Source organism: Pinus tabuliformis, chromosome J, assembly GCF_031772625.1.
Source record: "Pinus tabuliformis cultivar Carrire ecotype Pingquan chromosome J, CPIR1, whole genome shotgun sequence".
In the NCBI taxonomy this organism is placed as follows: domain Eukaryota; kingdom Viridiplantae; phylum Streptophyta; class Pinopsida; order Pinales; family Pinaceae; genus Pinus; species Pinus tabuliformis.
In genome coordinates, this window is record NC_142295.1 from 1,369,958,522 (window position 1) to 1,369,971,003 (window position 12,482).

Here is a 12,482-nt window from a genome sequence, read left to right on the forward strand (position 1 = left end):
CCTTCATGTCAAACTCAACTGCCAGGTTCCTCTTGCAGTCCTCTATGAGCCCTGATGACCCTGTCAAGAAGAGGTCATCCACATACAACACTAGGATGAGTAGCTCATCACCTACCATCAAGTAGTAAAGGTTGGGATCTGCGTCACTCTTGACGAATCCCATCTACTGCAAGTAGCTATCAATCTGGCCATACCACGCCTGGGAGCATGCTTGAGCCCGTATAGAGCTTTCTTTAGCCTGCACACATGTTTGCGCCTTTCATGTGTCTTGAAGCCTTCTAGCTGTTCTATATATACCTCTTCCTCTATCACCTCGTTCAAGAACCCTGTCTTGATGTCCATTTGGTGAATCTGCTAACCCATATGCGCTGCTAGGGATATAAGTATAATTGACTGGATAGCAGTGTATCTGGCAACTGGGGCAAAGGTCTCCTCATAGTCTATCCCTTCTTTTTGCGCATACCCCTTTGCCACAAATCTAGCCTTGTACTTCTCCACATTGCCGTATGCAACATACTTGATCTTGTAGATCCATTGAGAGCCCACAACTGACCTACCCTCAGGCCTTGGCACTACCTCCCAAACATCATTAGTCATGATAGAACTATACTCTTCTACCATGGCATCTATCCACACCTGATGCTATGCGGCCTCCTAATAGCTGGAAGGTTCTTCAACTTGTGCCACCAATGCTTGGTACCTGTCTGGCTGTTTGCGTTCTCTCTTGTTCGTCCTAGGAGCTCCATTGAATTCCTCTGCATCTTTGAATGTCTGACGAACTTTCCTGCTGGTTCGACCACTGGTGGTGGGAGGATCAACTAGCTCCTCATCTTGCCTTTGTTGCTTCGTCTTCTGCGAACTCACTGGATCTTCCCCACTTGAGGATATGTTGGTAGTGGTAACCATACTAGATCCTTATGATTTCCCTTGTGGTGGTCCTAACAGTTGCCCATGTGGCTGCCCCTGCTGCTGGACCAATGGAGCTTCTGCTGGCTCACTCCTGTGTTTTAGCCTCTCCACAAAGTTTCAAGACTAGAACACCTCCGATGCTACAAAAACTAACACTCCCTCTTAGTGAGGAAGGTGTTCTAGTGTTGCACTACTGCTACAACACCCCATCTCTGTATCACCCTCTGTCACGCTGCTGATGTTAGGCCACTGTGACTGCCTGCCACTGCCCACCAACCATTGCTCAACTTTAATGCTACATCTGTGCTGCTACTGGCATTGCCATACTGTTGCCAACTCTGCATCTACATTGCAACTCCCTCTCATCTGTTGCTACTGCAACTGCAACGACTGCAACTGAGAAGCATCCTAAATACTGAATCAACTGTGTTTAGTATGATGCATCTATCTCCCCAACCCTTACTGCTACTAGCTACTGCATTTTCCCCTGAAGAATCTGCGCTACTGTTGACTCTGCATTGTGCCATTCTGCATTGCTGCCAAAATTGTACTACGCTCCCTAGCATCTAACTGCTACTAGTCTGCAACTGTCACTCGAGATTTCGACTGAAGCAACTGACACTGATCCATCCTGCTACCGAATACTATGTGCTCCCGTAGCAAGGTAATGATCCATGAGGAGGACACCTTAATGGACCCTGCCCATGTCTGCGTTTCGCTGCAACTTAAGCTCTAGATCGCCCCACCTCTCTCTTGGAGGTATAGCTCCAAACATCGCGAAATATTCCTCTAGCTTGGAGGACAACTTATCGATCTTAGTGGACACTGCTGCCTGGTCCTTCTTCTCTTGCTTGTCCTCCTTCCTGAGAGGACATTGCATACTATTGTGACCGTACTCACCACATCTGAAGCACTTGACCTTTGACAAATCCTTCTTCTTCTTCTTTTCCCCTTGCCCATGACTGGGACCCTTAGATGCCAGGGCCACATATTCTTCTTCCTTCTCACCATTCACGCCCTTCCTGCTGCTGCCACTGATGGTACTCTTTACAAGAGCGCGCCTCAACTCCTCCTACGGTAGATCGGACCACATCCTATCCCATTTAGGCAATGTGTCTCTGCCCAAGATATTTTGGACAAATATCTGCCAGTCATCTGAGATACTATTTAGTGCCAACCGTATAGGCTCTGTGGGTTGGGGTGCCTCCCCAATGGATGCAAGTTGATCTTGGACTTCCTGAATCTTGGTGAGGAAGCCATCTATGCTTTCGCTCTTTTGCATACTTATGCTCCCCAACTTCTCCTGGAGAAACATCTTTCGCTACTCAGACGATCTTTGAAATAGCTCGAAGAGAGCATCCCAAATCTCCTTGGTTGTACCCTTGTATGCCACATGTGAGATTAAATGAATTCGGACTCCATCCAAAATCATCTGCTTTGCCTTCATTTCCTTTCTGTACTCCTTCAGCTGATCGACATCCTGTGGTACTGCTACTACATTCTCCACATAAGCTTTCAGGCCATATTCATCCAAAAGGAAGGACATCCTAGCCTTCTAGATGACATAGTTGGAGGCTCCCTCCAACCTATCCTGATCTCTAACCCTATTTGTGGCCATCTCTAGATCTGGTCGAAAATCTCCCTCTTTCCCTCTGCTTGGCTATTGGATCTGCTCCACGCACTCCCTATTGGAATGAGGAAATATGCTCACCGCTATTGCCAATCTGCAATTGGAGAAATTAGATCTCTAAAACTCGAGATCCCATGAGAGCAGTTTTCCCTCTGTGTGTGCTATTTCTCTTCCACCTAGTGCTGATTCTGCTACTGCAAAACCCTTCTGCTCCTAAACAAGGAATTTGCTCAGCGAAAAAATGAGCTGCAACTACTCCCTCTTTCTGTCAGAATCATTCAACTAGGAAACCGAATTTTCCACCAACTTGCACTGAAAAAAATCGAAGTTCCCCAAGCAATTCGATTTGCCTGGCTTAGGTTTTGCACAACCTCCAAAAATTCGTCCTGCTGCTCCTTTTGAACAACGAATTTCTGCTTTCGCTTTTGAGCTTCCCTGTCTGATCAAACATGCTTTGATACCATGTGGAAATTTCAAGTTTGATATCCTATTGCAGCAATTGGAATTAATTCTTCTAATTGTTAATTAATTTAGCAATTTATTTTCTACGACAAATATCGAATAAATCACACTGCAACCTTCACAAATAAAAAAGCGGAAAATTATAGCTCTGGAATCTGAGAAATATGCTAGCACACACATAAATTTGACACAATGTTTTTTCGACAATTGTCCTCAAAAAAACCCAACTTGCGAAAATCGGTGTAGCAACTGAGAGTTTTTATTATTATGCAACAGTGAAATTTTGAGTACAATCTATGCATGCCCGACTAGCAATCCAAATAGTAAGAAAATCTGGCCAAAATTATCTGAGGGAATTTCCCTTCCTCTACAAGTAACCCCGACACAACTTCGCTTCAGAAACTCGTCCTCTTGGACCCCTCACACTGGCTTCTACGCGGTGCTTGCACAGACCCTTGGACGTCTAACCCGGAACTGTCTCTGCCGAGGAAACTGATTCTTTGACCTTCTGAAAGACTTTCTAGGCCTCTGGAAGTTGAATCTATTTTTCCCCCAGCTAAATCGAATTGCTCTCTGAAGTTGACTACGCAGTCCTCTGTGCTGCCTCACTGGGAATAACGCGGCCTCTCGCTGTTGCGTCTTTGGATCTAGAAAACTTCCTCCGGATCACTATCCTTGCCCCTCTCTATCTCTACTTCCCTTCTGAAGCTTGAACTCTTCCTGCAACTGATTGTTGCTCTCAGGAAAATCGAACTCTCCAAGGAAATCGATCTGTGTGTGTATCTCACACTTGTGTTCTCCATCTACCCATCAATTTGTTCTTATAATATTCTGTTGGACCTCCAACGACCAAGATTAAAACTTAATCAAGGGCCCAAATTATTTCCCAGTCAATCTGTGTGAGTTTCTAGATGATGATTCACGTTGATCCCTTTTCCTAAGTTTAAAAATATAAAAAAATAGGCTAATAATTTAATTGAGACACTTCTAGGTGGAATTTCTAGAAACGATTTATGAGTTGTGGAGAACTCTTGTGTTTTAGCTTCTCCATAAAGTTTCGAGACTAGAACACCTCCGATGCTACAAAAACTAACAACAAACTCCTCTTTGTTAGCTCCTCCTTTAGGATGGATGAGGAGTTGGGGGTGAAACTAACCAACTCAAACCAATCTCGGCTAACCTACGAGGAATTCAGCTTCTCTAGGATCTATTCACTCGAGATGCCCCAACCACTATATTAAGAACTGTCACCAACAAGTTCCATTGATGATTCTAAAAGGGATTGTCCAACACTTGAAAATGTGTATTCTTGGTGAGTGCTAAGGGTGAGATGAAGACCGTAGAAGCCTAAGCCTCCCCTTCTTGGTGATTGTGTCACTCAATGGATCGGTAAAGCAATTTTGTGATCTCTGATTTATACCTCCAAAATTAGCCTAATTAAAGCACAAATTATATGCAAGAACTATGAATAAGAACCATAGAAAAGTCGACTTTTAACAATACCCATAAACCAAGAAGGTTTTTATTAGTTCCCAGGGAGAGGAATACTCCCACTCTCCAATCATGATTACAAAATAAGGAAAGCGCCTCCCTTTGTAGGAGGAGGCTTTAACTCCTTTACAATAAAATATTATTATCTTTTATGGAGGACTTAATCTAAAAAAATAAGTCTTTTTCTAACTAAAATTAACAATAAAGTAAATGAAAAGTGGACGGAGCCACATGTACAATGATTATAAATTATAATAATGAGGCCTCATAGATCGTTCTCACCAAAAAAATAAGAAAAGGCTCATAAACCATTACTTATCACAAACAATTCCTTGATTAATTTGCCCTTCTTCAATATAGAACACATTCCACTCTGTTTGATCAGATCCATACCAAGGACTTGACCCAAAGACACCAACGTCTAGTTTGACGAGGGTCCACACACAATGTAATAATTTGATGTTTTAGGCATGAAACCTTGGGGATGCTTTAGGGCATATTACTCGCACAGGCCTCGACCTGCCATCTTTTCTAAAAACCTGGGTTCCCCTCTGCAGTATCTAGAATCAACAAATGTTGCTTCTTCTTGCACACTGTTTCAAGTGGCAGCTGCTCTCGTGGGCCATGTATTTCCCTCAGCCAACAATCAAAACCTGTGGGAATCAGGGTCTGAGCTACTACCGCCTATGCCTTCCGTCAAAACTCATTGATTAAATAACGCAACTGCTGGCTGGCTGGCTATACCACAACAAAGATATGGCCCAAACGTCCCCAGGCAAACTCGTGGCGCGATCCATGCCTTGATGCAAAACTCCTACCCGTCCGTGTTCATAAACCCTTGGGCAAAGTATCGTTCTGGAAACCACCACCTGTAAGTCTTCAACCTTGGCATCAACAACTTGAATCATGGCTTCGCTCCACTAGCTGCATTCGACATAATCACTATATAGATCGGGACCACAAGGAGTCCCTCTGAAGAAAAATAAAATCTGTCAAAAATTGATTCCAATAAGAGCCAAACTCCCTGCTACTTCTTATATTTTGACTCCAATGCATCAACATTCCCCTTATCCATTAAAGCCTAAGAAAAATAAAATCTGTCAAAAATTGATTCCAATAAGAGCCAAACTCCCTGCTACTTCTTATATTTTGACTCCAATGCATCAACATTCCCCTTATCCATTAAAGCCTACTTTCATTCCCAGGTTTTGAAGAGTGTGGATTCAGATCTGCAGAAAGGGATCCACTGGCGATCTCAAGACTTGAAGGGTCAGCAATCTGGGTCATGTAGCACCATCTCCACCATCCTGACACCACTGCTAGACAGATTGTCTATTTGAGGATATCCTTGGCTGCTGCTACAAACAACTTAACTATCCAAATTATGTTGTTTTGAAGTAACGAGCTAGGTGTTTATTCACATCCATAGGAGCAGAATACTGGTACAACAATGCATTATTCCTACTGTGACAAACAACCAAGATAAGACCCACCGTGAGAAACCAGAGAACTTTGCAACCTGGACAAGAATCGAGTCTTAGTACATTGCTTGAAACCTCTGGATTAAATTAGGAAATCTTCCATTGCAGCAAGGCAGATGAGGGGATATAAAAATCTTGCTTCTTTGGGAGACTGTAGTGACATGAATGCCAACCACAAGTAGACTGGTAAAACCACAATTGTTAATGGTACAATGCAGTGTTGATAATATCGCCGAAATATCGACGATATTCGGAAATATTGTGATATTTTCGGCAAGCCGAAATATCGCCGAGAAAATATCGCAATATTTTCTTGCTTGAAAATATCGACGATATTTCGGCAAAATATCGTGTTACGACCTCAAATATCACTAGGTAGGCTGGGCCGCGGCTAGAAAAGCGATTTTGGTAGTTTTATTTGCTCATTGTGGTTTCTTAGTCTCGGAGAAGGAAGGGAAAGAACTTTGTGGTGGTTTTCAAGGAGGGATTGAGGATCAAACAACCATTATCACCACCAACTATAATTTTTTTGTGGATCAAAGATTGAAGATCATTGAGACAAACTTCATTTCTTCCATTAACAGGTATATTTTTAAAAACCCTATGTTAATGATTATTTTCATAGATTTAGGGTTATGCTTCCTTGCCTCTTTGCCTACCAACATTTTGCTTCTGTGTTTTTTTCCATTTTCTATTGTTTTCATGCCCATGAGCCAATGCACAAGGGTTTTCTCCATATTTGGACAACAAGCTTCATTTTTTTAAAACTTTTTTATGCACCCTCTTATTGCCATTTTTCGTTCACATTGCAAATAATGTAGTAATTTTTTTATTTTTTTTATTTTTTAGATGAGGTGGTTACTACTTATTATTTTTTGTGTATGGGTGTTTAATGCCAATTTTTTGTTTTTTTGGTGCCCTAGGTTTGAATTAGTTCACTACAAATATGGCAAAAGCCTTGGACCCATTTTGGGAGTATGGGGAGCGTGATGGTGGGACAAATCGGGTATATATATTATGCAAATTGTGTGGGACCAAGATGATAGGATGGGTTACGCTATTGAAATGCTATCTGGCTAGATTCCTTGGACACGATGTTGGGCTTTGTACGGTTTCTAGTGCGGAGCTTATACAAAAAGCTCTTGAAGCAATTGATGAAAAAGATAGAAAGAAGGAAGAGGCAGAAAGAAACAAGGTTCAACGTGCAGGTAGATCTTTCGGGATATCTTCTTCTGATTTTGAGGCTGAGGGTAGTGGGAGGGGCTCGACAACGTCACTTGCTAGTGCTAATATTACTGGGAGTGGGAGGGGCTCCACAACATCACTTGCTAGTGCTAATATTACTGGGAGTGGGAGGTCAAAATCTGATAGAGTTATGGGGAGGTGTCTTTTCTGGAACGGCTTACCTCTCAGCATCACCAAAACCAATCCATTTTGGCAGCCAATGTGTGATGCTATCGCTGTTGTGGGCCCAAGGTACAAAAGTGCTACATATGAGTAGTTGCGGGGGTCAATCCTTAAAGCAGAAAAGTAGGACATCAGCTCTAGATTAGTGGAGTTGAAACAAACATGGGAAGTGTCTAGATGCACAATGATGTCTGATGGTTGGACATATAGGAAGGGTAGGGCCCTTCTAAATTTCTTGGTACATTGTCTTAAAGGTACCATGTTTATTAAATCAGTGGATGCATTAGCACATATAAAAGATGCAACAATGATATGTGAGTTGTTAGATGGGTTCATCCGAGAGATTAGTGTGCAGAATGTGGTGCAAGTCATAACAGATAATGCAGCTAATTATGTGTTTGCCAAGATGATGCATATGGAGAGGCACTGCACATTGTTCTGGACTCCATGTGAAACATATTGTATCGATTCACTGCTTGAGGATATGGGGAAACTCTCTTTCATCAAGGAGGTGATTGATATGGCTAGGAGCGTCCCCAAGTTTATATATAACCATGCTTTTGTTCTTAGCCTCATGAGGAGATACACTAGAAACAAGGAGTTGCAACGTCCTGCAATCAAACGTTTTGCCACCAAATTTATTACTCTTCGGTCTTTGCTTCGATGCCATTTTGAGTTGAAGCAAATGTTTATTTCTGATGAGTGGTGATTGTAGATACAATAGGAGACAAGACGGGAGAGCCATTGCAAAAATGGTGTACGCTAACACATTTTGGCAGGTAGTAGAAGAAGTGTGCTCAGTTAGTGAACCTATAGTAAAAGTTCTGAAATTGTTAGATGGGGACAAGCCTGCAATGGCTTATTTGTATGAGGCCATGGATAGGGACAAGGAGGCCATTCGTTCTTATTATTCAGACAAGGGTTTCGCTGGGATTGATAGACATGTGATGTTATGGGATGTGATTGATAGTCGGTCGACAGAGATGCTTCATCGACCCATTCATGCAACAACACTCTTCCTCAACCTCACATTTTCATACAAATGCACCTTTGATTTTGATGGCGAGGTGATGGAAGGGCTCCATTCCTGTATTCAGAGGATGGTACCTGATCTTGAGCTTCGTAGCAAAATCAATCACGAGATACAGTTTTATCGATTTTGTGTTGGCCTATTTGGCTTTGATGATGCTATTAGGGAAAAGACCCTCTTCATGCCACATAATTGACAAGTCATCACTCATTAGAATTTTCAATTTAGAATTTACATTATTTATAATTATAGATTTTTAAAATTCAATTATGTAACTTTTAATTGAAAGTTTAATTATGTTTTAAGTTTTTGACTTTTTTATTTCTTGATTTTGTTATAATAGATATTTGATGGTGAAGTTATGGTACAAGGGCACCAAATTTGCAGAAACTGGCCATAAGAATCCTGAGGCAAACATGTAGCTCTTCAGGGTGTGAGCGCAATCGAAGTGTATTTGAGAAAATACACTCAAAAAAACACAAGTATAACTTTGAGCTTCAGCCTTAAGTTGAGCAATTACATTTATTGTAATTTTAATTTATGACCCTCAAGTGTCAAAAGTCAAGACTCATTAGTTTTTTTGACACTCTTATAGGTTGGAGTTATCATGCTTCAATGATTTAGTGTATGTGCATTACAATCTCCAACTTCGAGTGAAGCAAATAGAAACACCAATGGATCCAGATGCCATTTCCTTAGACAATATTGATGTATTGTTTCAGTGGAGGGTGGAGTCTGAGGTGCCCATCTTGGAGGAGTCACCTGCATGGTTAGAGCCAGAGGGTAGCAAGAGGAGGAGGACTCGGGGGAGGAGCAACACGTGGAGGAGGAGCAGGACGAAGATGAGGAGGAGGAGGAGGAGACTATGGGAGCATCAACATCAGCACCATCTGCTATAGATATAGGAGAGCACAACTCCATACCCAGTAGTCATTATTTGACATTAGGGGCAGAGGCAGAGCCTTTTACTGCTAGGGGCAGGCTTGACAAACAACCCGTCATGTTTTCCCGTAAAAGGGGGAGAGGGCACTGATCTCAGATAGATAGCTGCTAGTTTTATTTGTTTTGCTACATATAACTCATGATGATGATATACTTTTATCTATGTGATATTATTTTGTATTGGTTCTCCACATTTGAGTCCTTGATTGGACAATTATCAGGGATCAACAGGATTTGGTATCGCCTTTGATGTATCATTTTTATTTTACATCCACTACATCATATATATCAGTGCTTTTTTCATATTTTTGTGCCAATCTGTTTATTTCATGTTGTTATTGCTTTATATGTTTAAAAATCTATTATGCATTTTTTTATGTTTGCCGATATTTTATGATATTTTCACCGATATTGCCGATAAGATGTTTTCTGGACCCTCGCCGATATTTTGCCCATACCGATATTTTAAACACTGGTACTACAGCGTCCTTTTTGAATTTTCTTTGTAATCAGCATTATTGTGAAGAACAGCAAATGCATATACAAGTGCAATGTTGAAATCACTTAAGCCATTCCTGAAACAGAACAATGGGTCTTCTGCCCCATACAAATGGCTTCCATCTCCTCTGACAACATTATAACTAGCAAATTGAGCACTGATCAAGTCCACATTCTGTAATAGTAATAATCCATCAATACTGATAGTACCACACCATACAATATTGAAGTTATTGCGTTTTAAAATTTCCAATGGTTAAAGCATAAATATCCAGTGGCACCACTGTAAGAATGGCTAACCAAGAGAAATACCACCGGCAACCACTGAAACAGATATGGCAGGATTCTCAAAATAAGTGCAGCTGATGCAAGGGTAATTGCATACATGGAGAACGTGCTGGACGAGAAGTTTGTACTAGCAATAAAGCAACTGCTTGCAAACACAAATAAGAAGCAGGGTGGAAATTGCCAGTATTCAACCATATTTCAACGATACAGCTACATTGAGAGCTGTATTTAATATTCTTTATGCAGGACCAAGGAACAAACATAATACCCAGTCCTTTTTGTTCTGCACCAAACCACCAGGATACCTAGAAACAGAAATACTCTCAGTCTACGCTGTGTCACTGTTGGCCGTCCAACCTCTAAAATATTGCTGCCATCATCATCATCTTATACACAGATTGGTGCTGATCCTGCTTAACTAGTGGTAACAGTTCCCCATGAGTACAAGTGCAATTCAGTTCAATCGCATAACTTGAGAATTTTGTATTTACCATGTACAATGCTTTTGATACTTCTCAGTGCTACTAATCAATTACGACATCCGAAACACTTTGCAATTATGTTTTTGCTCTTAGGTAGAAACAGTATTACATGTACAAGTTTGCAAATATGAAAATCATCAAAGTAAAATGCTACAGATTAAGTTAATTTTATGTGCAGAATGAAGCCCAGTTTATTCTTATATATTTGAATTTTGATAAGAAAATATGTAAGTTATGTCATGGTCTGGACCATGCTGTGATAGCATTATCAACTGGTTGTCCAGAATCCAAAATACTAAATCAAGCATTCTACGGCTTTGAATGTAGAAAAGTTTTATCCTTTTCGAGGTACTACAATTGACTTTGGAATCTTTGTAGTTGGTTGGAGTATGGAGCATGTGCTTATGGGACCAGATGGGCCAACCAAAGCACGTGAACCTTGTGGAGTTGGGTCCAGGACGTGGAACACTTATGGCTGACCTTCTTCGGGTAAGGCATTTTATCTTTGATTTTGTTCTACTGTGGAGATTACGATTGAATATCTTTTATATTTTATAATTTTGGAAAAAGCTCACTGAAATAAAGGCCCAAAATAATATTGCTCCTTGTTCCAATGTGATCAAGTCTGCATATCCATATTATCTTAGCATATGCCCACTTTTTGGGCCATTTGAGTTTACAATGTGTAAGATTGTATTGCAGGGTGCTGCAAAGTTCAAGGAGTTTTCGGGAAGTCTTTCTGTGCATTTGGTTGAGTGCAGTCCTGCATTGAGAAAGCTTCAGCATAATGCATTATGCTGTACTGAACGTGATGCACAAAAGGATAACAGTAGGGATGGAGATGCATTCAGTGCTTTCTCTGGAGCTCCAGTTTCTTGGCATGCTGATTTGGAACAAGTTCCTCAAGGAGGTAGGAATTGGGAAGGAATACTGTTTGTACTCTTTCATTCATTTTCTCATATTTCAATGTGCAAGCTCAGGGCATCTGCATGCTTAATGAATGGGTAATTACTTTTGTTATTGCTTTCAGATTGTCTGTTCAAGCAAACAGAAAACCATTCCGCTTTTGTCAATCAAATATATAAAGTACTAGAATGGATTCCCAGATAACCTCAGTAGCTTTTCACAGAAGATTTCTCATGTTTTCAACAATATTTTGGTTACAGATTAACAGGTATACACCATGCACATGTTATTATGCACAACCGCGCACACACTCTTAGAGAATGGGTATTTACTTTTTTATTACAGTCAGATAAGCCTGTCCAAGCAAAACACAAAACCCATTCTGCTTCAAACAATCAAGTCTTCAAAGTTAATTTTGTTAATTCTCCTACAAACCTAGCACCTGGGACACCATTGACCCAGTAGATTACAGATCTACTGAAGGAATGCACAGTTAGGTTCTTAACATTAATTAGCTGAAGCAAAAACATAACCAATCTAAAAAATGATACAACAGATTCTGCCCAATCAAATCAGTTCGTCATTAAAATATTCAGAACCTACTTGAGCTCCCCTCCTGGGATAATGCTAAAATTGGCAACTAGGGCCAAACTCCATGTGGGTCATCTTATTTATGGCAGCTGATATATTTCTTGGATTTCTCTCATTGAGAGGTGTAGGATTGATCTAAAGATCATCCGATTCCGATAAGTATCTATGAAGATATGAATTTATTTTGATTAATGGACAAATTGTCAAGTCGGCCAGCAACTTATGTAGGCTCAGAAACCCAACTGTCATGTCTATTCAACCTCTACGTTTTTAGTATAAATAGAAGAGGACTTGAAGTCATTTGACACTCACATACTCTTCATGTGATCTCCTTCTCTCCACGTCTTTGGGTTTTTGGTGAAGGA

General features: G+C 40.8%; 1 protein-coding gene across 2 annotated transcripts in view; it reads left to right on the forward strand.

Moving 5' to 3' along the window:
* Positions 1-12,482, forward strand: part of LOC149232466 (NADH dehydrogenase ubiquinone complex I, assembly factor-like protein (DUF185)) — a 272,389-nt gene that overhangs the window by 20,849 nt on the left and 239,058 nt on the right. For both annotated transcript variants that reach the window (XM_089379418.1, XM_089379417.1), the window contains exons 4-5: positions 10,999-11,109; positions 11,323-11,530. In XM_089379418.1, the coding sequence (XP_089235544.1) occupies positions 10,999-11,109; positions 11,323-11,530 (319 nt within the window). The remainder of the gene's footprint in view (positions 1-10,998; positions 11,110-11,322; positions 11,531-12,482) is intronic.